This window comes from Cyprinodon tularosa, unplaced genomic scaffold (assembly GCF_016077235.1).
Source record: "Cyprinodon tularosa strain WSP-4 unplaced genomic scaffold, ASM1607723v1 ctg806, whole genome shotgun sequence".
Lineage (NCBI taxonomy): Eukaryota > Metazoa > Chordata > Actinopteri > Cyprinodontiformes > Cyprinodontidae > Cyprinodon > Cyprinodon tularosa.
The window spans coordinates 104,782-130,832 of NW_024039570.1; the positions used below are offsets into that span (position 1 = coordinate 104,782).

Sequence of the window (26,051 nt, forward strand, 5' to 3'; positions counted from 1 at the left end):
GAAAAAAAAACAGAATTCCGACTTTAATCTCAGAATTCCAACTTTTCTTATTCAGAATTCCAACCTTAATCCCAGAATTCCTACTTGTTTTATTAAGAATTCAAACTTTAATCTCAAGATTCCGACTGAGAAAGAAAGTCAGAACTTTTTTCTATTTTTCAGTGACCTTTATCCTCTTCAGTACCATGACATGTATGTCTGCATTGTTGTAGTGTTTGTACGCTGGTGACCGCAGCTGGATCATGGAAGTTTTGAATGTTTTGAGTCGTGTCAGTCTGACTCACAGCTCCTCCTCCTCCTCCCCTCCCCAACATTCCACACATGCGGAGAAGCAACAAGCTACCGAAGCAGCAGAAGCAACAAGCTAACCTCCAGCAGCTAACTCGGTCGGGGGGGGACGAGGCGTGTTAACATGCAAAAGTTTAGAAACCCCGAACTTCGCCTCGACTAGTCACCATACTAACGTTTAACGAGACTCCATAAGACCCTCTAAAACATGGACCATAGCTCGTTTTTGTAAATAGTTGTTTTTTGTAGTTAGAAGCTTTGAATGTGTGAAAAGTCGCTCCGTGTCCTCCTCGTCGTTGAACAAGATGGCAGCAGCAACAGTAGCCCCGTTGCAGAGTTTAACGGTGGTTCGGCTGTTTGTTGCTAGTCTGCTCTTCCACACTCTGAGGGATGCGTTTCACTCTTCCTACTGAAGGTAGGTGACATTATCTCTTTGAAACATGCAGCCAAACACACTTAGCCTTTTCACATTTGTTCATATTTGTTGTTATTTTTAACGTCCGCAGTACTTCGCTCGCCGTTAGCTTGTTTGCTAACTTCAGTGTTATATCTTTTTATAGGCAGCGCTAACATTAGTTCTAGAAGTTTCTTTTAATTTAAAATAAATGCTTATCTTTTTGGGGTTATTTTAGGGTGTCGTTTTGACATAAACCGTGTATATTTTTGTTGTTTTGAAGTAAAGTAAAAGACGTTGACAGTTATATCTAAAGGAGCGTAAAGTGAGGTTAAAGTATTTATTGGGACGAAGTCGCAGTAAGCTTCCCACTCACACCATCAAACAGCTGTTATTGATGGTAGGGTGATAAAAACACTTTCAACAGGTGTCTTGGTGGAGGGGGGGAGGTTTGCCCATCCCCCAAACTTGCACGTACTCTGATACATAAACACACAGAGCTCTGCTGCTGCCATATGCAGGCTGTCACTTGGATTGATCAGCAGCAAACTGTGAGACGTTTTCCCGAACTACCAAAACAACCAGAACACCTGCTGAACCCATAGACGTGTTTCCACCGCCCTGTGTGTTTAGATTGATTTAGTTATTTGACAGAGAAAGTCTGCATTAATAAGCATTCCTGTTAATGCACCAGAATTAGCCAAAAGGCTGTTTTTCATCTATGCTCCCTGGACAGATCTAAACATTTTCTTCCTAAAAACACAACAGTAAAAATTTTACAATGAAAAATATAAAAATAAATACAAACAGCTATGTCTCTTCTAAACTTGTTTAAAAATACAGAATAAGTCTTCGCTGGACTACAGATTATAGGTTAATAAAAAATAAAAATAAACTACAGAATATATATATATATATATATATATATATATATATATATATATATATATATATATATATATATACAGGGTTTCTGCAGGTCATAAAAAAAAAAATTAACTAAGGCCTTAATTGGCATTAAAATTGTTTAAACGTGATTATCACAGCATTTAAAATCCTTTTTTTCTAATTTATTTAAGTGTGTTTATAAAAACAATTTCATCAGATGTATTATATCGGGATATATTTGCATGGAACTGCTTCCGGTTGATCGGATATTCATATATTTGGAAAAGAAGCGGAGAAAAAGCTAGAGAATGGGGAAAATGCAAATGTCAACGAAAGTAGCTGGAAAACGAGGAATTTGGAACATGGCTGCAGCCTGTCGACGTAAAGATGACGAATGTTTATATAGATGTTTATATATATGAGTCAAAGGTACTAGTTGATGGCATTAGAATTATTTCTAAGAGCATTAAAAAGCATTAAATTAGAGTTACTCATTCCTGGATAAACCCTGATATACATACATATACACCCTTATACATACCGTATTTTCACGACTATAAGGCGCACTTCAACGTCTTTTTTCCCCCTCAAAATGTGCAGTGCGCCCTTTGGTGCGGTGCGCCTTATGTGTGTTGTAACTGCGACTTTTGAGACCACCTCATTGAGGAGATGATGAAAGAGTGGCTGAATGTAAGGAGACCAGGTGTTTTTTTTTTTCCACTCATCACCATCGCTGTTAATATGTGACTCCATGCGTGCCCATCTCACAGCTGATGTGAAAAACATGGGGAAACAAATTAACGCTGTGCTCGCTGTTCAACCGCTCGACATCGGTGTGAACCGGACCCAGCAGGTGCAGCAGAAGCAGCGAGTTTACATGCAAAGTCAATGGTTGACGCGCGTATAGGTGCAGCAAAAAGCGCGTTTTGAGCCGCAGCCGCAGCGCCTCGGGAGCGTTTAAGCATCTGCCAACACGCTGCTGCTGCTCGAGATGGAAAAATTGAAGTTTTGCTGCTGGACGCGCCGCATCAACCAATCAGAGAAGCTGATCTGGGAGCTGACAGCGAGACAGACACAACGCTCTGATGACATTAACGCAAATGAAAAAGGCTGGAGATGATGAAAGGCAGGTGTATGTGAGGAGACCAGGTGCTTTTTTCCACGCATCACCATCGGTGCGTGCCCATCTCACAGCCGATGTGGGAAAAAAAAGGTGAATCAAATGAACGCTGTGCTCGCCGTTATCCCGGGGGGTCTGACAAAGGAGCTTCAACCGCTCGACACTCAGTGTGAAGCGGCCGTTCAAAGTAAGGCTGCGAGCGGCGTGGGAGCGATGGATGGCCGACAGAGACCACAGTTTCAGGATAAGTGGAAGGCAGCGCCGGGCAAGTTACGCCACCGTTTGAGGATGGATTGTAGATGCTTGGACTAACGTGTCTGCTGGCTCTGTTGTTCAAGCTTTTGCAAAAGCCGGCATTATTTCTGAGGAGCCGCGCTGCACGGAAAGTGACTGACAGCGAGGAAGGGGAAACTGGCATGTCTGATTTAGCGCAGCTGTTTAATTCAGAAACAGAGGATGATGACTTTGATGGGTTTGATTAATAAATAAATACATGAATAAAGCACAATCATACTCAGTTTTGCTCCCGCTCTATTTTTCTACCTGAAAACTTAATTCAACAGCAGCCTCTGGGCGGGTCTCCTCCTCTTCACCGCGGCGGCTGGCAGGTGTTTTTTCATCTAAATAATCTAAATCTTGCAGCTATATTTGCTGTGATCAGTGGGAATAAAGTAGTTTTAATATGTTTTTAAGTGAGAAGGCCACCTGAAAACTTAATTGCAGTCAGTTCATCCAGATTATCTATTTCTGTCGGAGGCGCTCAGACCCCCACATACCAGCGGTGCGCCGACAGCAGAAATCCATTCAACAGCAGCCTCACCTTGGCAGCTGGCAGGTGTTTTCATCTAAATAATTTAAACTGCAGGCACCAGGATACCGGCAATAAAAGCGAACATATTCCGTCGGCAGGTTTCAGGATTTTAAGTTAATTTAGGAGTGATCACAGCTCTGTCATCTGCGATGTGTCTGTCTCACGGCCAGCTCGCAGGTTTGATTAATACTTTGTAATAAATACATGAATAAAGCACAGTCATACTCAGTTTTGCCCCCGCTGTATTTTTAAAATGCGCAGTAGAGCTATTTAAAGGTAGTTGAGGACATGTACCTGTATATAAAAAATGCGCCCTATAGTCCGGTGCGCCTTATGTGTGTGTTAAATACAGAAATGGGACACATAACTGAGACTGCACCTTTTAGCCTTATGCGCCTTATGAAAATACGGTACACACATACATACATACACATATACATACATGCACACAGTCAACTAATGCTGACATGACTGATGTGTTATAAGCCTGTTTTTGAGATGCTTTTTTAAAAAGAGTGAATGTTTTAAGATCTCTTATGTTCTGAGGGACAGATTCCCGTGCCTTTGTGACTGCAAAGGCTCTTTGACTAAAAGCACCTTTACGCAGGGGAACAACAGTCTCCTCTAGCTTACTGCCAGTGGGTTTCTGATCTTTACAAACTGACTGAGTGACCATGGATTATTTTGTAAAACAGAGGTTTGCATACTTGATGCCATTTTCCCAGCTTAAAAGCTTATGTTTTAGTAAAATGGCACAATGGTGATATTTTGATATATATATATTTTTAATTTAAAATCTTCATTGTTTTTAAAGAGATTCTAAAGGGTTGCTTCTTGTGTATGTTTGCTTCTCTGAAGCTGGATCTCTATTTCAGCTGAATCCCCTCAGATATCAGGTTACACAGTTTGGCACCTGGTGTAACAGACAAAACTGTCCCTCAAAGGACTTGGAGCTAGCATGGCATGGATGACATGTACACCAAACCAGCACCCCCCCCCCCCCCCCCCCCCCCCCCCCCCCCCCTCTGGCTGGCCTTTCTGCTGCAGTGGCTGAAATTCTCTATCAATTGCATCATAGAGTTATTATCAGTTTGCTTGACTTGCTGTTGTGGGTGGCGATTGGGTGAAGCAGTTACCAACTGTGCTTAATTTAATCTGTGTTTACCCTCTGAGGAGGGGGGGGCTATATGTGTAAATCAGCGCTCTTCAACGTTTTCCAGGCTTAGGACCCCCATACTGATGGCGAGATGGAGCGGGGACCCCCTAATTATACATATTGTATGAAATTGTGTTATATCAAACTGGTTCTATAGTCACTATTACAGCTGGAGTAATATATCCAAAGTAATTTCTCCCTGGGATTATTAAAGTATTTCTAATTGAGATTCCTGGTTGATGGGACAGGTGTTGTGAATGAAACGGTCTCCAGCTTGAAAGAGCTCCTGTGTGTCGCTGAATGTGAGCATTGATGACTGAAAGACATCTTCTGCCTCCATTTATCTGTTTACTACAGTCTGTTGAATTCATCTTAATGTGGATTTAAAGAGATTTCAATTGCCGGAAAAAATTGCGGGGGGGAATATAAAACAAAGTCTAACCAACCAAAACTTTAGTGACCCCCATGTAGTACCTCTGTGGACCCCCTAGGGGTTGTGGACCACCTGTTGAAGACCTCCGGTGTGGATGATGATAGTAACTGGATGCATAATTAGTTCAGTCTTTTGTGTTTTAAATGACTTTAGTTCCAGATTTGAGACGTTGCCATTTGTTTTTAAAAAGCTCACTGCTTTATTTGTCAGAAGAACTGAGGAAGCCCGCTTCTTGTAAAGTTGACTAAGAGACACACCCCACTGCCTGTCTGAGCCTGTGCACAAGCCTTGTTCGTTTGGGAGTCTACCCTCTCACCGTTAAACTGATTATTTTGCTGCCTTTAAATGAAGGAGTGCTCATGCGACATATGATTGAGCCTAAACCCTCAAGTCTTTTGATTTTTGTGTCCAGACAGGCACGGTCTGTCTCTCTGTTGGGGAAACTATCAGGAAGTTTGCCTGATGAGCTTGTTGATGTGGTTGAACAACCTGGAATGTCCCTACATATATACTTTGCAAAGTAGTTTTAAGTAGATTTTTTTTTTTTTTGGCTTTTTTATCCCATGTTCCAGTTACCTGACAGAGTTGGCCATTTGCACTGACCACTGGTCGTATACTTGAAAATCAGCTGTTCCTGTTTATTGAAAGATTTAGAGATTTCTGTGCTTCTTTTCTCCATCTTGCAAAACTGAAAGTGGCTAACTTGGAGTGTTGTTTAGTCAAGAGCCCCATACACGGAGCAGTGTCCTTGTAGCCCTTTCCCTTGTCAGATTTTGGCCTCTATGAGGCTGAATATCAGCTCAGTCAACAGGCGGTTTCTCAGTTTATCAGATCAGTAGCAAGTCAAACATAGGACTGAGCTGTTTGTTTCCATAAAGTTGAGAAAAAACACCCAGACATAACTATTAACAGTTTGAAATGAAGTCACCGCTTTAATGAGATGATTGGAAAACTTTCTCTGGTGTGAAAAGATAATTCAAAAAGAGCTGAGCCTGCTCGGAGGATGGGCAGCCAATCAATTGACTCATGCAGCATGAGCAGGTCACAAGTTGTGGTCATGCTGAAGGACTGTCTGAGCGGCGCAGTGAGAGTTTACAGATTAAACATTGGGAAAAGTTTTATGTGTTCATGTTTAACCTGGCTAACGTTTCTATTAGAAGAAAACTAGTTCAGTCTAAAAAAGTAATCCCTTCAAGCTTCTTCCTATAAATGTACATACTGAAATTAAGAGATGACGGATAGTATTTTTTTCTTATATTGGTTGATAACATGCGTTGACAGATTCAATAGAGCGTTGAACAGGGATTCCTTGAGGTCACGTGAAGCCCATGCATTGCTGCTTCCTCTGTTTGCTGTCCATTGCTGCTCTGATTGGGTAATGTTTGTTTAAACTTAGACTAGTGTAGCACTGATATCATTGGGTCATACTATGTTAAAATCAGCTTTAAGAAAAAAAATCAGCAAATATGTGGGATTGCTTAGCCCGATATTTGATAATGGGCACTTGCCTTTAAAAATAAAACATTCTCTATTGTTTTTGATTTAGATGTTTTTACCCAGTTTCTATTCCTCACTTAACAAACTTTTATTTTCTGTTCATTTTAGATCCATAAATAGCAGTGCTGTATTAACTATATGTAATGCAAAGAGTCATTTAGATAACACCTTCACTTGTTTTGGCTCTAAAAAAAATTCTCAGGGAAAATACAAAGCTAATTTTCCCATTTTGTTGCTATATATGCGCTGAAAGAGGTCTATTTCTGATCTTTCTTATAAACTATAATTTAAAATCATTTATTGTTATCTTATGGTAATATAAGAGAATCAGAATTTAAACCTTTCCAAAAATGTTATCTCTGAGGGTTTTCTGCATATTTTCACTGAGTCTGCCTATTATCTGCTAAAAGTTTAGCCATCTCAATGCCAGAATGAGCAGAAAACCTGCCCCAACAAGTCCTAGAAAATAAAGCTTCTTTAATATTACCCTCCTATAATACCATGCCTCCCCTTACCTCTTCTATTTTTTCACTCGGATACTGATGATAACTTTCAGTTTTCTTCACTGAGTGAGATCATCCACATCAAAGAACATTGTTGTCGTTTTATCCTTGGTCTGTTGAATCTTTCTGTCAGTTCTTCTGGTCGGGTTTTTTTTTTTTACCAACCATGGTGAAAATTAGCCACTCGGTCTCCAGCCAGGTTCTCTGTTCAATTGTAATTTTTCCCAAATAATGTTTCTCAAGTTTACTTTGATCAGATTTCATGCAATGATAGTTATGATAGCAAGATCATTTGGATTTAGGGGAACATTATTTCCTTCTTGAGGAAAATGTTATTTTATTGAGCTGATTCTGACTGATGTGTGGTTCTAGAGCTGAAAGAAAAAAAGCAGCGTTTTGTTACAGGACGTATCCCTGCAGGATTTATGTCCTCGCTAGGGCTGCAACTAACGATTATTTTTACAATTTGATTAACTTTTCATTCAATTTTTTTTATCAGATTAGCTAATCAGATAGGAAAAGGTTCCTTAAAGAAGAATTTTTGCTAACTCAAAAGATTTTTTTATCTTAAATGCCAAATGTTTACAATTTTGGTATAATTGCTACTGTAAATGGGTTTGTCTGTCAGCTAAAGGCACACATTAGAGTAGGGATGCACGATATTGGGATTTTGGGCGATATCCGATATTTTAAAACTCATGTAGCCGATAACCGATACAGATGTTAAAGCTGGACAAAAATAAGTAGCCTTTGAAAATAGCAGTTTTGTTATCCATTTCTGACACTTTGAAAAATAATATACTCAAATATATTTTCATATGCTGATATCAAATAGATTTTTAAAAACGCGGTATCGATCTATTTTACTTTCAAAATCTCGTGAAATTTCATCATTCTGTTACAAACTCTTGTGAGATTTTGTTAGTAAAATAGATCGATACCGCGTCAACATATCAACATATAAAAATATGGCAACATTTCGTGAATTTTCGGGGGATTTCGTAGCATAACGATGACATATAGTAATATTTCATTAGTAAAAGAGATTGATATGGTGTTTTTAAATGGCAATATATGAGCATATGAAGATATTGGGATACTTTAATGTATCAATATTTTTTCCCTCGTCTTTAGAAGTTTTTAAGTCTGTAAAAAAGAAGTTTTTGAGGAAGAAGGAGAAACTCAGAAGCTGATCAAATATCGGGTTAAATATCGGTGGGGTGGCCGATGTCCGATATTCAGTTTTAAGGCCGATACAGGCCGATACCGATAGGGGGCCGATTATATCGTGCATCCCTACATTAGAGTATCTTCACTCCGGTTAATGATCGATCGATTCCTGAATTAATTGACGATTATTTCAATAATCGATTACTCATAATTATTCTGATTAATTGTTTAAGCCCTAATCCTTGTCGTTGTTAATTGTACCTCAGTTCAACCAAATGTGGAAGATCCGAGAAGGATGAGGTTTCAATTTCCCTAGTTCAGTTAGAGGTTTATTATATCAAATATAAGAAACAACTAATTAGGTTACTTTTAGTTTTTTATCTCTGGCAGATCTAAATTGAAATGATTTCCATTCTATCAAGAATGCTTACAGAAATAAATCTGAATCTGTTGAATCATGATGTTATAGGAAAAGCTGGCCCTGCTCCTCTACAGAAGCTAGGATTGCAGGGGGGAGCGAGTTCCCAGCTTTAGCACAACCCTGTGGGTCAAAGATGAGGCTCCCACCCTGGGCTGGCTTAAGATAATTTTATTGCAAGTATCACTCTTAGCTTAACGATCAAGTCTTTAATCAAAGTTAATCCCCTTGTTTGAACGCTGTCGCCTAAATAGATTGTTGCGTACATAAACTGTTGTGGATTCTCCTTAGATGGTACTAGGAAGCTTTTTCTTCCAGTCGGCGGACATTCTGGATAAATGAAAAAGATATAACCATTTCAAATTGGTACTGTATACCAAACCATAATTTCAATATTAGTTTGTTTATTTTCACGTTTTAATTTTTGTCTTAATTAAATCAGCGCTAAAATGTTTAAGGTGTCTTTGTCCATAAACACAGCGGAATATGTATTGTTTGGTTTTGATAAAAAGGATAGTAAGCAAGGTGGGGCAAGGTCATAATTTTCTTTTTAAATCCAAACAAAAATCTTTGAAAACCTGCAGAAAGTTTTTTTTTTCTGTGCAACAGTCATTAGAAGATTTTTGTCGGTGAATCTGTACTTTGCAGGCTGTGTGGTCCTAAAGACGTCAGATTAAAGGACCAGACTGTTATTTCCTTTAAACCAGGAAACCCCAGCTCCCTGGAACAAGCGAAAACTTAGAGCTGGAGGTAGAGAGTGAAAAGTGGAATTCACGCTTCATTACAAATTCATTTTAGATTTTGAAAGGTAGAGAAATGAGCACTTGTTTCGTAACAGTGGAAAGTCACTGGGTTGCATCATTGAAGCTGTTGCGTGGCTCATATGACTTTGCTTCTGCATTTAACATTTAGCTTTCAAGTTTATTGGTTTTTAACACATTGGGTTATAATTGCGCTGGCGGGTAGAACATATATGTTCTATATATAGAACAGGCTATCTGTTCATGTTTTAAAGAATAAGAAAAGAGTTTTATCATTGATACATTTGTGAAGATGCCGCTGAGGTGGAGATGGTATCATATTTCCCTCTGGGGAGCTGTTTTCTATTTGCTGACAGTTTGTGTGAAACTGACCCGATAGTGTAGCGTGAAGGGACTAGCTGTAGGTGTACTGGGCTTCCCCCGTCTCCTATTACAGAAGACTTGTTCCCTTTTCTAGTAAGTGTGTCATTAAGATCTCCATTTGTATTTGCTCTGGTGGCTTTATGGTTTTTTTTTTGTTTTGTTTTTTCATCTAAGCCACAGCGTTTCTCCAGTGATAGTGGGAGGAAGGTCTCACCTCTACCCTCAGGGTTTCCACGTGTCATTAAAAGTCATGAAATTAGTATTTTTTTAATCGGCATTAAAATTAATTAAGTGTGATTATCTCAGCATTTAAACAGCTTTAATTAAAAAAAAGTTCGAAAGACATATATCAGATATACCGTATTTTCATGACTATAAGGCGCACTTAAACGTCTGTTTTTCCCCTCAAAATGTGCGGTGCGCCCTATGTGTGTTGTAACTGCGACTTTTGAGACCACCTCATTGAGGAGATGATGAAAGAGTGGCTGAATGTAAGGAGACCAGGTGTTTTTTTTTTTCCACTCATCACCATCGCTGTTAATATGTAACTCCATGCGTGCCCATCTCACAGCTGATGTGAAAAACATGGGGAAACAAATTAACCCTGTGCTCGCTGTTCAACCGCTCGACATCGGTGTGAACCGGACGCAGCAGGTGCAGCAGAAGCAGCAAGTTTACATGCAAAGTAAATGGTTGACGCGCGTATAGGTGCAGCAAAAGGTCCTGCAGCGCGTTTTGAGCAGCAGGAGCGTTTAAGCATCTGCCAACACGCTGCTGCTGCTCGAGATGGAAAAATTGAAGTTTTGCTGCTGGACGCGCCGCATCAACCAATCAGAGAAGCTGATCTGGGAGCTGACAGCGAGACAGACACAGCGCTCTGATGACATATGATATTAACGCAAATGTAAAAGGCTGGATGGATGAGGAGATGATGAAAGCGTAGCTGAGGGAGGTGTAGCCTATGTGAGGAGACCAGGTGGTTTTTTCCACGCATCACCATCGCTGCGTGCCCATCTCACAGCCGATGTGAAAAAAAAGGTGAATCAAATGAACGCTGTGCTCGCCGTTAACCCGGGGGTCTGACAAAGGAACTTCAACCGCTCGACATCAGTGTGAAGCGGCCGTTCAAAGTAAGGCTGCGAGCGGCGTGGGAGCGATGGATGACCGACAGAGACCACAGTTTCAGGATAAGTGGAAGGCAGCGCCTGGCAAGTTACGCCACCGTTTGAGGATGGATTGTTGATGCTTGAACTAATGTGTCTGCTGGCTCTGTTGTTCGAGCTTTTGCAAAAGCCGGCATTATTTCTGAGGAGCCGCGCTGCACGGAAAGTGACTGACAGCGAAGAAGGGGAAACTGCCATGTCTGATTTAGCGCAGCTGTTTAATTCAGAAACAGAGGAGGATGACTTTGATGGGTTTGATTAATACTCTGTAATAAATACATGAATAAAGCACAATCATACTCAGTTTTGCTCCCGCTCTATTTTTCTACCTGAAAGCTTAATTCAACAGCAGCCTCTGGGCGGGTCTCCTCCTCTTCACCGCGGCGGCTGGCAGGTGTTTTTTCATCTAAATAATCTAAATCTTGCAGCTATATTTGCTGTGATCAGGGGGAATAAAGTAGTTTTAATATGTTTTTAAGTGAGAAAGGCCACCTGAAAACTTAATTGCAGTCAGTTCTTCCAGATTATCTATTTCTGTCGGAGGCGCTCAGACCCCCACATACCAGCGGTGCACCGACAGCAGAAATCCTTTCATCAGCAGCCTCCGGGTTCACGCGGTGGATGGCAGGTGTTTTTCATCTAAATAATTTAAACTGCAGGCACCCATAAAAGCGAACATATTCCGTCGGCAGGTTTCAGGATTTTAAGTTAATTTAGGAGTCATCACAGCGCTGTCATCTGCGATGTGTCTGTCTCACGGCCAGCTGCCAGGTTTGATTAATACTTTTTAATAAATACATGAATAAAGCACAAACATACTCAGTTTTGCCCCCGCTGTATTTTTAAATACGCAGTAGAGGTATTTAAAGGTAGTAGAGGACATGTACCTGTATATAAAAAACGCGCCCTATAGTCCGGTGCGCCTTATGTGTGTGTTAAATACAGAAATGGGACACATAACTGAGAGTGCGCCTTTTAGTACCTTTAAGAGCCTTATGGTCGTGAAAATACGGTAACTGGTTCCCCTTGTTTGCGTTGAACTGCTTCTGGTTGATCATAAAGCCGTATGTTGGGAAAGGAAGCTTGAGATAGAGAAAAAGCTAGGGAATGGGAAAATGTTAATAAAAGTGGCTGGAAAATGAGGAATTCCTGACATGGCTGCAGCCTGTCGACGGTAAAGATGACGAAGGATTTTGCAGTTTTATATATTTATATATATATATATGAGAGTCATGTGTACTTGTTGACGGCATTAAAGTTATTGCTAAGAGCATTAAATTAGATTGCAATGCGCTAGTGAAGCTTCTCAGTCATCCAGGTCATAGTCATTCCAAAAAAAAGAAAATTAAAAACAATCCACTGGACTTTGTTTACAAGTTTGAAGATGTTTTGCTTCCCATCCAATGCTGTTGGGCTACTGTAAAAAAAAAAACTAGAACTCTATTCTTGGCATTTTGAATTGAAAAATATGTTTTGGTACTATAAAAATAAAAAAAAAATGCGGCAAACAATTAACTCAAGCCCTTTTCTTTCAGGTATGGCCTCGCAAATATTGGCCTACCCATCACACCTGCACTCAGCTCAAACAAGTGCCTTAGGAAAGAGCAACAGTGATACCAGCAGACACGCAAGCGAAGCCCCCCGCAGTCATAACACCAGCAGAGCCTTCGAGCAACGACCCCCGCCCAAGCCATATGTGATTGGAGTCAACTACGGAATTGCATTGCCCAATAACGTTATCCCATCTTCAGCTGGTTCTGATCCAGGAAGGCCAAACTTGGGGCCACCAGTTGTTAAAACGGAGAGACCGGCTGAGTCCCAGGATCACCAGATTTCTAAGAGGGAAGCTGGAGGCTTGGAGTGTGGGTTACTGACTAAAGCCTGTTTAGGAGCAGAGGGGGAGGAGGGCGAATACAGAAGAGCTCAAGTAAGAGGAGGTTACAACAGCCTTCTTGATTCCGGTGCCTCCCAGATATGTGAACAGAAGGCAGGTGAAGGTGGGCAACGACAGCGGGAGAGCAACACCATCAGAACCATGCAGATAGTGGAGGACGTACCTGCTATGCCATCACTTCCTCTACCAGTGGCCATGTTGCAGACCAACACTGGGAACAATGCAGACCCTGCTCGAGTCGGGGGTGGAGGAAATCTCACCACTCAGCACAGCAGAGCCGAGGCGGCGACGGGCGTCGGCGTAGCAGCCGACGGGCCTGAGCCCTCTGGCAATGAGGTCACGGCAGGCGCCACGGTAAACAGGAACGGATCAGGAGACGGCGACTATCAGCTGGTGCAGCACGAAGTCCTTTACTCGCTGAAGAACAGCTACGAGGTTTTAGAGTTTCTGGGTCGAGGGACATTTGGTCAGGTGGTGAAATGCTGGAAGAGGGCGACAAATGAAGTGGTGGCCATCAAAATCCTGAAGAACCACCCATCCTATGCACGCCAGGGACAGATTGAGGTGAGAACTTCATTGTCTGTGGCTTGGTAAACTGCCAGCAGTGGCTTGTTATATATAACATAGATATATATAATATTTTAAGTCATATTCTAATGAAATTTGGTCATTTTATCTTCAGGTGGAGATCTTGGCTCGGCTGAGTAGTGAAAATGCGGAGGAACACAATGTGGTCCGGGCTCTGGAGTGTTTTCAGCACCGCAGCCACACCTGCTTGGTGTTTGAAATGTTGGAGCAAAACCTCTACGACTTCCTGAAACAGAACAAGTTCAGCCCACTGCCACTGAAAATCATCAGACCTATTCTGCAGCAGGTAAAACTCACCTGTTAGCTGATGATTTACTTTCCCTCTATTTAAGGTCTTTATGTAAAAAACAAAACAAAAAAACACTTCAAGTACATATCGATCCATCTCTCCTGGTAGGTATCTTTGGAAAGTCAAGTTGTACTTTTCCAACAACCTTTTTTTGGGTGTTTGTTTGTTAGGTGATTCCTTTTAGGGTAGTAGTCAGGTTTATAACACAGTCCCCTGCCGGGTTTTATAGGTTCACTTCAAGTTAAGTATATCCTGCCTTCTATAATTTATCGAGTTGAAATAAAGGGAACTTATAATTGTGCAGTTTAATAATAATGTGTATCTCCTTGTGCTTTTCCAGGTGGCTACAGCTCTCAGGAAGTTGAAGGATCTGGGATTGATCCATGCCGACTTGAAACCAGAAAACATCATGCTGGTGGATCCATCCAGGCAGCCATACAGAGTTAAAGTCATTGATTTTGGTTCTGCAAGCCATGTCTCCAAGGCCGTGTGCTCCACTTATCTCCAGTCCAGATACTACAGGTAAGACTTCGGACCATATAGGCGCATAAACAGCCTGGTATTGATCCAAGACTCTACTGACCAATCAGATCCATTAGCTGGTTTAATTGGTTTATCCAGAGCTCCTCATTCATGCGTTGGTTAGTCTAAAATGCCTGATGTTTGACATTTTAAATATGGCTCAGTGTTATTGATGTAGAAAGAGCAGGTTGCCTTCTAGAGATGAAATGAGAAGGAGAACTTTACAAAAACCTGATGTACCGTAAAGGTAACGCGTACGCTGTACCGATCTGAACTTTTCCCACAGAGTTTGCGAAGTCTTTTCTCAGCCCAAGTCTGTTCTTATATAACATGTGCTGTATTGGCCTGCATGCTCTAACTTTACAGCATGCCTTTCTGTTTTCATTCTTTGCGTCTGATCTCTATTGAAGCAGGTAGCTCTACCTGCTTTATTCTGCTTCATTATGACTGAAGGGAACTAAGGGACTAAAGTGTCTAAAAGAAGATTTTTCATGTAAGGCTTATACAGGTGCTGGTCATAAAATTAGAATATCATGAAAAAGTAGATTGATTTCAGTAATTCCATTTAAAAAGTGAAACTTGTATATTATATTCATACATTACATACAAACTCATATATTTCAGATGTTTATTTTGTTTAATTTTGATGATTACAAATGACAACAAATGAAAATCTCAAATTCATCATATCAGAAAATTAGAATATTACTGAAGACCAATAAAAACAAAGGATTTATAGAAATGTTGGCCAACTGAAAAGTATGAACATGAAAAGTATGAGCATGTACAGCACTCAGTATTTAGTTGGGCCTCCTTTGGCCTGTATTACTGCAGCAATGCGGCGTGGCATGGAGTCGATCAGTCTGTGGCACTGCTCAGGTGTTATGATAGCCCAGGTTGCTCTAATAGTGGCTTTTAGCTCTTCTGAATTGTTGGGTCTGGTGTATTGCATCTTCTTCTTCACAATACCCCATAGATTTTCTATGGGGTTAAGGTCAGGAGAGTTTGCTGGCCAATTAAGAACAGGGATACCATGGTCCTTCAACCAGGTACTGGTAGCTTTGGCACTGTGTGCAGGTGCCAAGTCCTGTTGGAAAATGAAATCTGCATCTCCAAAAAGTTGGTCAGCTGCAGGAAGCATGAAGTGCTCTAAAACTTCCTGGTATGTGGCTGCGTTGACCCTGGACCTCAGAAAACACAATGGACCAACACCAGCAGATGACATGGCACCCCAAACCATCACTGACTGTGGAAACTTTACACTGGACTTCAAGCAACGTGGATGAAGTGCCTCTCTTCTTTTCCTCCAGACTCTGGGACCTTGATTTCCAAAGGAAATGCAAAATTTACTTTCATCAGAGAACATGACTTTGGACCACTCACCAGCAGTCCAGTCCTGTTTCTCTTTAGCCCAGGCAAGACGCTTCTGACGCTGTCTGTGGTTCAAGAGTGGCTTGACACAAGGAATGCGACAGCAGAAACCCATGTCTTTCATACGTCTGTGTGTGGTGGTTCTTGAAGCACTCACTCCAGCTGCAGTCCACTCTTTGTGAATCTCCCCCACATTTTTGAATGGGTTTTGTTTCACAATCCTCTCCAGGGTGCGGTTATCTCTCTTGCTTGTACACTTTTTTCGACCACATCTTTTCCTTCCCTTCGCCTCTCTATTAATGTGCTTGGACACTGAGCTCTGTGAACAGCCAGCCTCTTTAGCGATGACCTTTTGTGTCTTGCCCTCCTTGTGCAAGGTGTCGATGGTCGTCTTTTGGACAACTGTCAAGTCAGCAGTCTTCCCCATGATTGTGTAGCCTATAGAACTAGACTGAAAGACCATTTAAAGGCTTTTGCAGGTGGTTTGAGTTAATTAGCTGATTAGAGTGTGGCACCAGGGGCCATCAATTTTGAACCTTTTCACAATATTCTAATTTTCTGATATGATGAATTTGAGATTTTCATTTGTTGTCATTTGTAATCATCAAAATTAAACAAAATAAACATCTGAAATATATGAGTTTGTATGTAATGTATGAATATAATATACAAGTTTCACTTTTTAAATGGAATTACTGAAATCAATCTACTTTTTCATGATATTCTAATTTTATGACCAGCACCTGTAGATAAAAGGAGCTACTGCTCATGGGTTAGGTTTTAAAACTTTAAAGTTGTAGGGAAATCATTCTGGCTTAAACATGTATATAAATGTACTCTTTATTAGACTCTTTATGGTCCCAAAAGTTAGAAAATGTACATATAAAAATCATTCTGTCTTAAAATCTGTGGTGGTTTTTTTCCGTTATCTTATGCAGGCCAGTTAGTTATACGTCGGCTTGTACACCTAAATTCAGCCAATCATATATCAACGGTCATCTGTCAATCAAATCTTTTCGGTCATAGCATCTTGATTCATGTGTCGCAGCTAATATACGCAACGGTTGAAATAAGAATCATTTCCTTTCCCATTGAGTTGCGTCCCAGTGTTTACGGGGATGGACGTCTGTGTCTTCAGCAGGCGTAGAGCTAACAGAACTGGCAGCGTTGCGAGGCAAGGGCTCAAACATGTACGGCTGGAAGCCTTCTACACCAAACCAAGCTTCTGCCGCCCTGGCATCCTCTTCCACAATGTCTTTGTCCCCGCTTTCCTCCCAATAATAAATAATGTATGAGGGAGGGGACTCATCCACGACCTCTGACACAAAACTCTCCTCCTCTAGCATCTTTCCTCTGTCCATAGCGTTCCTTGACAGTGTCGTTTCTAAGTCACCAATTTAGTGCTACTTGGTCCCAATGGAATTTCCCATTGGGAACCTACTAGCACTAAGTTGCTAACTGGTTAGCAAGATGCTTCCGAGAAACTGGCCACAGCAAATTTGCTTGCGAACCTTCCGCCGCAACAATACGTTGATAATCGACCGATGTCCTTCACTTTCTTCACTCGTCTAAAGTCGTGCACCACTCGGGAGAATTTGGAAATGCGAATGGCCATTTGCCTGCGACTTTAATATACGGTAATTAAACTTTAAGCTCATATTTTTAAGGCAAAATAAATTAAACCCCTGATTTCTTGCAAAATTTTCAGTCATTGTATTTCTGTCCCATGTTTGATTAGATGCAAAAATATTCGACAATTGCTGTATTTTTTCTTTATTAACCACACAGCTGGATGCTGGAAATGTAATTCAAATGCATTCCTATTTGGACAGCTCTTCCTCTTAAGTCTTACAAAGTCTGCCAAAGTTGTGCAAGCTATTACACACACGGAGACTGTCGACAGCAAATCCACTGCACACACCCTCTGCTCCACTTTTCTTACCAATTGTTTTATTGATCTATAAGGAACAAAGCAGTTCCTCTGTTATTCTGGCTTTAATTTATGCTGCTTATGTTAATAAGGGGATGTGAAATTATGAGCTTCCTGCTCTGATGCAACTTCGGTTGAGCTAAAATGAGCATTACAGCAGTGAAATATCGGCTGTAATCATGTAACACACTTCCTTATTTTTTTAGCACGAATGGGTCCTTCCCTAGCACCCCCCTTTCTTTCTGAAGCTTGGTGTGGTGCACAGCTGTTATGTAACGTGAAGGATTTGCTCCGCATTTGACCCAGTAAAGTGTGTATGAGTCTGAGCTCATGTTCCTGTGTGTCTGTGTATTTTGTCTTATGCTGTGTTGGCAACACTGAGATCACAGTTCAGTTAAAAAGAGGCTGCCATGAATCTAGGAGAGGTCAGTAAGGACACAAGAGGCGAGGGAAGAATGTGGTTTATGAAAACCCCACATTTAGATCCAGGAAAAAACATTCTGACATTCCTGCCTGTGTGTTTGTGTCTCTGGGTGTGTTCATATGTACGAGCTGATGCGGTGAATGCAAAGGATGGGTTCTACATCTCTTGTTACTTGTTCTGCTGTAATATTTATCACATTAGAAAATTGATGTGATTAAAATCTTTAGCTAATTACGGGTGGGAAAATCTAGTCATCTAAACTTTTAAAACCTTGGTAGCAGAAGAAGCTACATTAAGCTAATTTATTAATCGATCAATAAATACTTCCTTTGTTTGAAAAGGTAACGGTAAACTAGGTGGTTCCTTCTGGGAAAGAAACATTTAAGCAGACGAGCACTGAACCAGTTTTCATATCAAGAAGGAATGAAAGAGTACATCGGGTTAATCTGTATAAGCTGAGGCTATGGCTTTGTGTCTAGAAGAGAAACAGCACTAATCACTGAAGAACAAGCCCAGCTCTTTCATCTATAATCTAAGGTGTTGATGGTAGCAGCCCAGCTTTTGCTCCAGGATGGAGTCGCAGCCAAACAGCCAGACCAGATGAAGCTACTATGAATACAAAAAGCGGAGAGAACTAAGTTAGTGGTTGAACTAACAAAAGCATTAAGAATTGGAGAATAGAGATGGAATTAAGCAGGATAATGAAAAATGGTCTCTGTCCTCCAGCAGTATAGCCTATAGCAACATAACTATAGAGATAGCTCAGGATAGCCTGAGCCACTCTTTACTATAAGCTTTATCAAAAAGGAAAGATTTATAAATTCAAAGGACCACTAGTAAACCTGCAGATTGAGAGCAAAGTGTTTAGGTAGGAAGCTTGGATAGTTAGGGTTTTATATGTGAGAAGGTGGATTTTAAATTCTATTCTGGATTTAACAGGAAGTCAATGAAGAGAAGCTAGGATAGAAAAGATAAGATCTATATTTTTAATTTGCATCAGAACCCTGGCTGCAGCATTTTGGCTCAGCTGAATCATAAAAATAGAAATGGATATTGCATCAGAATCCGTAAGGTTGATCAGGCTTTTTGGATTTGCATATTCTTGTGGCTCATTTTTAATAAAGTGCTTTTCTATAGAGGGAACCCTCCCTCCCCCATGGTATTAATAAACCAATAATGTAACATGAGTCTAGATTGTTTTAAAAAAAGTTTATTTTGTTCCTAAAGACTTTAGACTTGCAATACTAACAATTTTCAAGACCTGCAAGTAAAATGTTCAATTTCACTTTAGTCATAAATATCCTTTGAGTCTGATTAGTTCAAGAATGATTGTTGAAATACGATCACACACACATAATGTTTCACACATAGAAGCAGAGACTTTCAGACTATTTCTTTTTTCTGGTGAGGTCTAAATATGTCCACTTTAAGTTTTCTTGCACACCACATGCTTTAGTTTACTTTATACTTTATTTCGACCAGAGCTGAAAGTTAGCAAAGTTATGACCCAGTAGAAATGAATCTTTGCAGGTTAAGGTCTAATTCAGATGTCTGTGTTTAACAATATTTTCACAAGAGGATTAACGATGGGAAGCTTGTTCGTTTTATTTTTTATATTTTTATGAGGGTGATGGTATATGCAAAGCAGATAAAAAGAGCCTTTTTTATCTGTTGCACTTTGTACTGCTGTTTTTGTAAAAAGGTCGACAGTATATAGAAAGGAGAGGCCCATGGAGCCTGCTGTGTTGTTTACCACTGGTTGGATATGTCAACATTTTTCACCTGCAAGGCAGACTTTTTGTCATCGGTTTACTTTGAACATCGGGTCATCAGGAGATTTTTTTCATTTCTTCACTTTCTTTGTTTTTCTAAATCTAATCTGGGGTTTTCCCTGGTTTTTCCAGGGCTTTTTATTCAGGCAAAGTTTTTAAACACTCAAAAGTTTAAATGTCAGTCTGAAATGTAAACTGAAATCTTAAGTACAGGTTTGCAAGCTTCACTTGTTCTTTGAAGAATAAAGTACTCGTGTTTATGGTTATATCAAAAATGTTTTGAATGGGGGCACAGTTTTTCTCCTTTGGTGTCAAGGAAAAACGGCCTTATCTGTCATCAGTGGGGACGACGTGCTTTCCAATTATGGATCTGTTTTTGCTGGTTAATGAGTTCAACTCTTCAGTGGTTACCACAATTGTTAACCAATCTGTGGTTCTCTTCCATCTTAAACTAGAGCTTATTTGCCTGGACGCTTTATTATGGGGTCTGCAGTAACATTGTGAAAGATTACAGGGAAGTTTTTAGGGTTTAAAATTGAAGTGTTTTCAGGGTTTTTTTAAGTGTGGATGTTGGGCATAATGTATGGAAACACTGATATTTCCAGGCTATATGCTCTTGTCTCGTTGTCACCTCTGTCTTCTGTTTGCCATCCATTTTCCCATTCTTTTATCCGATTATCCATCCTTCCAGTCGTCATTGATTTATTTGACCAACCACCTGCTGATCGTTTTATGCCTGTTTTTCCTGCTCCAGTAGGTTCTTTCTGGAATTTATGTTGGAAAAATTAAGAATTTACACAAGAAATAGAACTGTCTTTCAGATATGAGTGTAAAAGTCGTATACACTGAGTGCGAGGTGCACTTGATGTGAATGGGGGAAAAAACTCCTTTCTAAAATCAATAATGGTCACAGTTCCCTTTAAACGATTTGTTAAAAGGTGGTATGCGCCTGCATTTTGTCCCACTACTACTACTTCATCCTTTTAGGGAATTTAAGCATTGAGAGAAGCAAAGTAAAATCATATTTCTGTATTTAGGTTGTTGCAATAGTTAATGGGTCATTAATGCGTCTCCCTCCTCGCATACGGAAAGATTAACTAAATTAACGCTTTTTTGCTTTCTTTGCACGTTGAAGATTAAAATCAGTTGGATTTGTTTTTAGAATTAATTTATTTTTTTTTGTCAGCCACTGAAGGTAGAGCTGCAGTAAACCGATGGGCTCCTGATCCGTTTGTTGTCGTTACTCTTCAGGTATAACATTGCCCAGCTTTTCAGTGCTTGTCATGCCAGACTGTGTCGCTGCCATGGCAGCGGGGCCTGATGAGGCGACTCGTCTGTCCTGCGGGGGACGATGACGTCAAACTACCCACAATGAAAACCGAGCAGAGGCCTTCATTAATAATTAATGTTCTGAGATCAGGTGGAGAAGACGGCGGCTATCGTTTCTTGTAGCTGATAAATTCAAGCATGTTCTGCTTAGGCTTATCATGAGGTATTTTCTTGATAACGGGGGTGGCGCTTTACTTTCGGTACCTTTTCTCATCACATTAACACACAAACATTTCCTCGGCTGTGTTGTTTAGGCAGCCATATGTGTACCACATGTTTCCTTCTAAAATAGTTACATATTGACCCAGCATGTTGGGTTTACTGCAGTTTCACTGAAAGACCGATGTTTTTTTTTGTTGTTGTTCAACTTGAAAGTGAAAGTAGGGAAATATAAGAGACGCCAGGTTTGTTGATTTATGTTGTGGAATCCTGTTTTGTTGTGATTGACTGTGGAAGAAACAGGATTTGACACTGGAGCCCTTACTGGCTGGGTTAAGAAAGTGTTTATAGTACGCAATAACTAAAACATAAGCACTCCCTGGAAGTGCTTGTTTATGTAACACGTTGGCAGACTCTCTGGTTTTAGTACCGGTATGTTTTTTTTCTCCTTTCAGCCTTAGAAATATTAAAATGTTTTTAGTTTGTCCTCTAGTTAAATGAACCTCTGTTTTTGTATCGTTTTGTGTGCATTTCTGTTTTTGTTGCGAACTAACTTTAATCCATTATTTTTTTAGCTCAGAAAAATTAATATCTGAGCCCGAAGCTTTTTGGTGTGAAGGTTTAATTTCACTTTCAAACTTTCATTACACATCTCTCTTTCGGACACGTTTCAGTTACTGTATAACTGCACATAGTTCATAAAGGCAATAATTTCAGTATGATCCACATTTAATGTTTTACAAGTCTAACCAAAAAAAATAATCTTTTTATTTTGCTATAACTGGAAAAACCCATCACCTTCAACGGTCACAATAGTAGGAAGATGTATGTAACAGCTGATTAGCTTCTGTTTCTTCCTTCTTTCAATGCATTTTAATTTGGCTAGTAAGCAGAGGTTTAGTAGTTTCTGAAAATGGGAAGCTTTGTAGTTGTACAGATTCAGAATTTTCTATTCCCTTACCAGGATTACCAAAATAATCACTAATTGGTTAAAGTTAATTATTCAAAGATACTTATTTACATTTAAATCAAATAAATAAACCCTCTTTTGTGGCTTAAAATGAAGCTGAAGTGCTGCTGGAAGGTTAGAATTAACATGGAATCTGCACCTGGCCTTTCTCGCTCGCTTCGCTCGCTTAGTCGTTTGATCTGGGTCGACTGGCGAGCCACTTCCCAATGCAACTTAAGTCGGTTGTTCGCAGGTTAAACGGGTTTTTCAGCCAGTGTAAAAATAGAAAGTTTTCATCTAAAAACAAAAAAAAGAAAAATCTAAGTATGTGGTAAAAATTATCCAGAAGTACTAAGTAATGGTTGTATTAAAACATCTTATTTAAAGCTTAGAAATGATGTAGTCACAAACATTATGTGCAAGTTGTGGTATTTTTAAGGATTAAACTACATTTTAAATAAGTAGAAACAGTTTTATTATTACAAAATAAGTTAATGCAGGAAAAATATTTCTCCAATTTACATTTCGTTTTCCAATATAAAACTTGTGTACAATTCTCAGTGTAGGGATTCGGTTCATATGTTAAGACGAGATAAAGAGCTTCTGACAGTATCGAGTGTTTCCTGTATTCTCACCTGATCTCTGCATGGCTTAGGTTACTCAGAGTGGACAGAGCAGTCAGAAATGTAACCCCAGTGGGAGTAGAAATGCTTCACGAGAATATAAACTCGGGTAAAAATAAGAAATACAGTACAATAAAAGTAATTCAAAATCACATTTGTTTTTTGTTTTTTTATATGCAATTGGCTACAGTCCAAAAAACCCTCCATGGTTTAACTTGGCTGTAATGTGAGTTATTGCTTAGCTTAGACAAGGAAAGTAAAGTTTAAGTTCTGCTGATTCAAACAAACAGTAATACTTTTAAAATTAAAGATGCGTCTTAAATGTGGGTGTTACTGTCTAGCTACACATTAATGGGTTCTGCTTCTTGCTGACCGGTTTTCTCTAGAAACCAGACTTTTCTTAGGTCTGGAAAACTATTACTCAAATCTTTATTCTCTTATGCCACATAAAAGAAGCTGTCTTATACTTTGGACCTCTTCCTGGCCTAATATTTTTTTAACTTTTTTGCAACATGCATAACTTGTTTTTCTGCCAACTGCTGTTGATAAAATTTTTTTTTACATATGTTTACCAAAAATAAAGAGGGAGAAAGTTGACTGAAACCATTACATTCTTGTCTCGTTCAGCCCTAAAAAAGAACAACATTAAACAAGAGAAAAGGGGGAATATATTCACCTGCTGCCATGTTTTGAACCATCCACTGCTTATTTGCCGAACCCCGCACTGATGAAAGTGCAGATCAGTCAGGCATGAGAGCATGCAAACAGTCAATAAAACACTTTTCCTCCAATAAACAAGGCCACTAATCAGAGTAAGAATAACACATGGAATTTAAAGTTCATCATCAATTCAAATTTGAGCCTAACCAGTCAACATGGAATCTGACTGGGTTTAAACGTTTCTGTAGTATTTTTTTATGCGACATACTGACAAAGGAAACGCGCGCTCCAATGAAATATTCTACCTTTGGCTGCAATTAACAATCATTTTAACAATTGTTTGTTTGGTCCTTCGAGGGAAAAAAACCAAGTCCGACATTTTGAACAGCTCATTTATTGGTGAAACTACAAATCAATCTAACGGCTGGCACTGTACGTCCAAAAACCATGTCGGACTCGGCGCAGAGAGATGGCGCTGGTCGGACCCGTCAATCTGGAAGAATACATGTGCAGTGCATGAGGTTAAGGTAAATCGGCTTGTAAACGCTCGTAGCGCTGCTTCAACAGCAGGATTTGCTCACAAACACCTTACAATGGCCGACTGGATTTCATACATGTTTGATTTTCTTCCGACATTACAACTCCTGATCTGGAGATGGCCGTAAGAGGCTAATCGGCCCTTGCAGGGCGCATGATGAGACTGAAACTCGGCCCCAACCAAAAAATAATAATTCTCGCTCGACTGAATCGGCCCGAAAAGGGCAAAAATTCATACGTTTGCGCAGCTTTACACAGGAAAGTTTCTAAGTGAGTCGTATCCAGACGTCATTTGCCACCATGACAAAGGACAGCAGAGCTCTGGTAACCACATCGCACTAATGTTCACTACGCACGATCTGCTGATCTAATCTTTCATTTGTCCCTCGTAAAGTCAGCCTTTATAGAACGGGAAAATAAATGCATGTTGCAAAGAAATCAAGCAATAGTACCGTATTTTCACGACTATAAGGCGCACTTTAACGTCTTTTTTTCCCCCTCAAAATGTGCGGTGCGCCCTTTGGTGCAGTGCGCCCTATGTGTGTTGTAACTGCGACTTTTGAGACCACCTCATTGAGGAGATGATGAAAGAGTGGCTGAATGTAAGGAGACCAGGTGTTTTTTTTTCCACTCATCACCATCGCTGTTAATATGTAACTCCATGCGTGCCCATCTCACAGCTGATGTGAAAAACATGGGGAAACAAATTAACGCTGTGCTCGCTGTTCAACCGCTCGACATCGGTGTGAACCGGACCCAGCAGGTGCAGCAGAAGCAGCGAGTTTACATGCAAAGTCAATGGTTGACGCGCGTATAGGTGCAGCAAAAGGTCCCGCAGCGCGTTTCGAGCAGCAGGCGCAGCGCGTCGGGAGCGTTTAAGCATCTGCCAACGCGCTGCTGCTGCTCGAGATGGAAAAATTGAAGTTTTGCTGCTGGACGCGCCGCATCAACCAATCAGAGAAGCTGATCTGGGAGCTGACAGCGAGACAGACACAGCGCTCTGATGACATATGATATTAAGGCAAATGGAAAAGGCTGGATGGATGAGGAGATGATGAAAGCGTGGCTGAGGCAGGTGTATGTGAGGAGACCAGGTGCTTTTTTCCACGCATCACCATCGCTGCGTGCCCATCTCACAGCCGATGTGAAAAAAAAAGGTGAATCAAATGAACGCTGTGCTCGCCGTTATCCCGGGGGGTCTGACAAAGGAGCTTCAACCGCTCGACACTCAGTGTGAAGCGGCCGTTCAAAGTAAGGCTGCGAGCGGCGTGGGAGCGATGGATGGCCGACAGAGACCACAGTTTCAGGATAAGTGGAAGGCAGCGCCTGGCAAGTTACGCCTCCGTTTGCGGATGGATTGTAGATGCTTGGACTAACGTGTCTGCTGGCTCTGTTGTTCAAGCTTTTGCAAAAGCCGGCATTATTTCTGAGGAGCCGCGCTGCACGGAAAGTGACTCTGACAGCGCAGAAGGGGAAATTGGCATGTCTGATTTAGCGCAGCTGTTTAATTCAGAAACAGAGGATGATGACTTTGATGGGTTTGATTAATACTTTGTAATAAATACATGAATAAAGCACAATCATACTCAGTTTTGCTCCCGCTGTATTTTTCTACCTGAAAACTTAATTCAACAGCAGCCTCTGGGCGGGTCTCCTCCTCTTCACCGCGGCGGCTGGCAGGTGTTTTTTCATCTAAATAATTTAAATCTTGCAGCTATATTTGCTGTGATCAGTGGGAATAAACTAGTTTTATTATGTTTTTAAGTGAGAAAGGCCACCTGAAAACATAATTGCAGTCAGTTCTTCCAGATTATCTATTTCTGTCAGAGGCGCTCAGACCCCCACATACCAGCGGTGCACCGACAGTAGAAATCCCTCAACAGCAGCCTCTAGGCTGGGCAGCCTGTGGGTTCACCGCGGCGGCTGGCAGGTGTTTTTCATCTAAATAATTTAAACTGCAGGCACCAGGATACCGGCAATAAAAGCGAACATATTCCGTCGGCAGGTTTCAGGATTTTAAGTTAATTTAGGAGTGATCA

At 40.6% G+C, this 26,051-nt stretch overlaps 1 protein-coding gene across 2 annotated transcripts in view; it reads left to right on the plus strand.

Annotated features, from left to right (window-relative positions):
* The first annotated feature begins 320 nt into the window (after positions 1-320).
* Positions 321-26,051, plus strand: part of LOC119774258 (homeodomain-interacting protein kinase 3-like) — a 49,257-nt gene continuing 23,526 nt past the window's right edge. Inside the window, exons 1-4 of one of the 2 annotated variants that reach the window (XM_038271686.1) lie at positions 321-703; positions 12,501-13,423; positions 13,542-13,733; positions 14,077-14,258. In XM_038271686.1, the coding sequence (XP_038127614.1) occupies positions 679-703; positions 12,501-13,423; positions 13,542-13,733; positions 14,077-14,258 (1,322 nt within the window). In that variant the 5' untranslated portion in view covers positions 321-678. The remainder of the gene's footprint in view (positions 704-12,500; positions 13,424-13,541; positions 13,734-14,076; positions 14,259-26,051) is intronic. The other variant, XM_038271685.1, reaches the window with a different exon arrangement.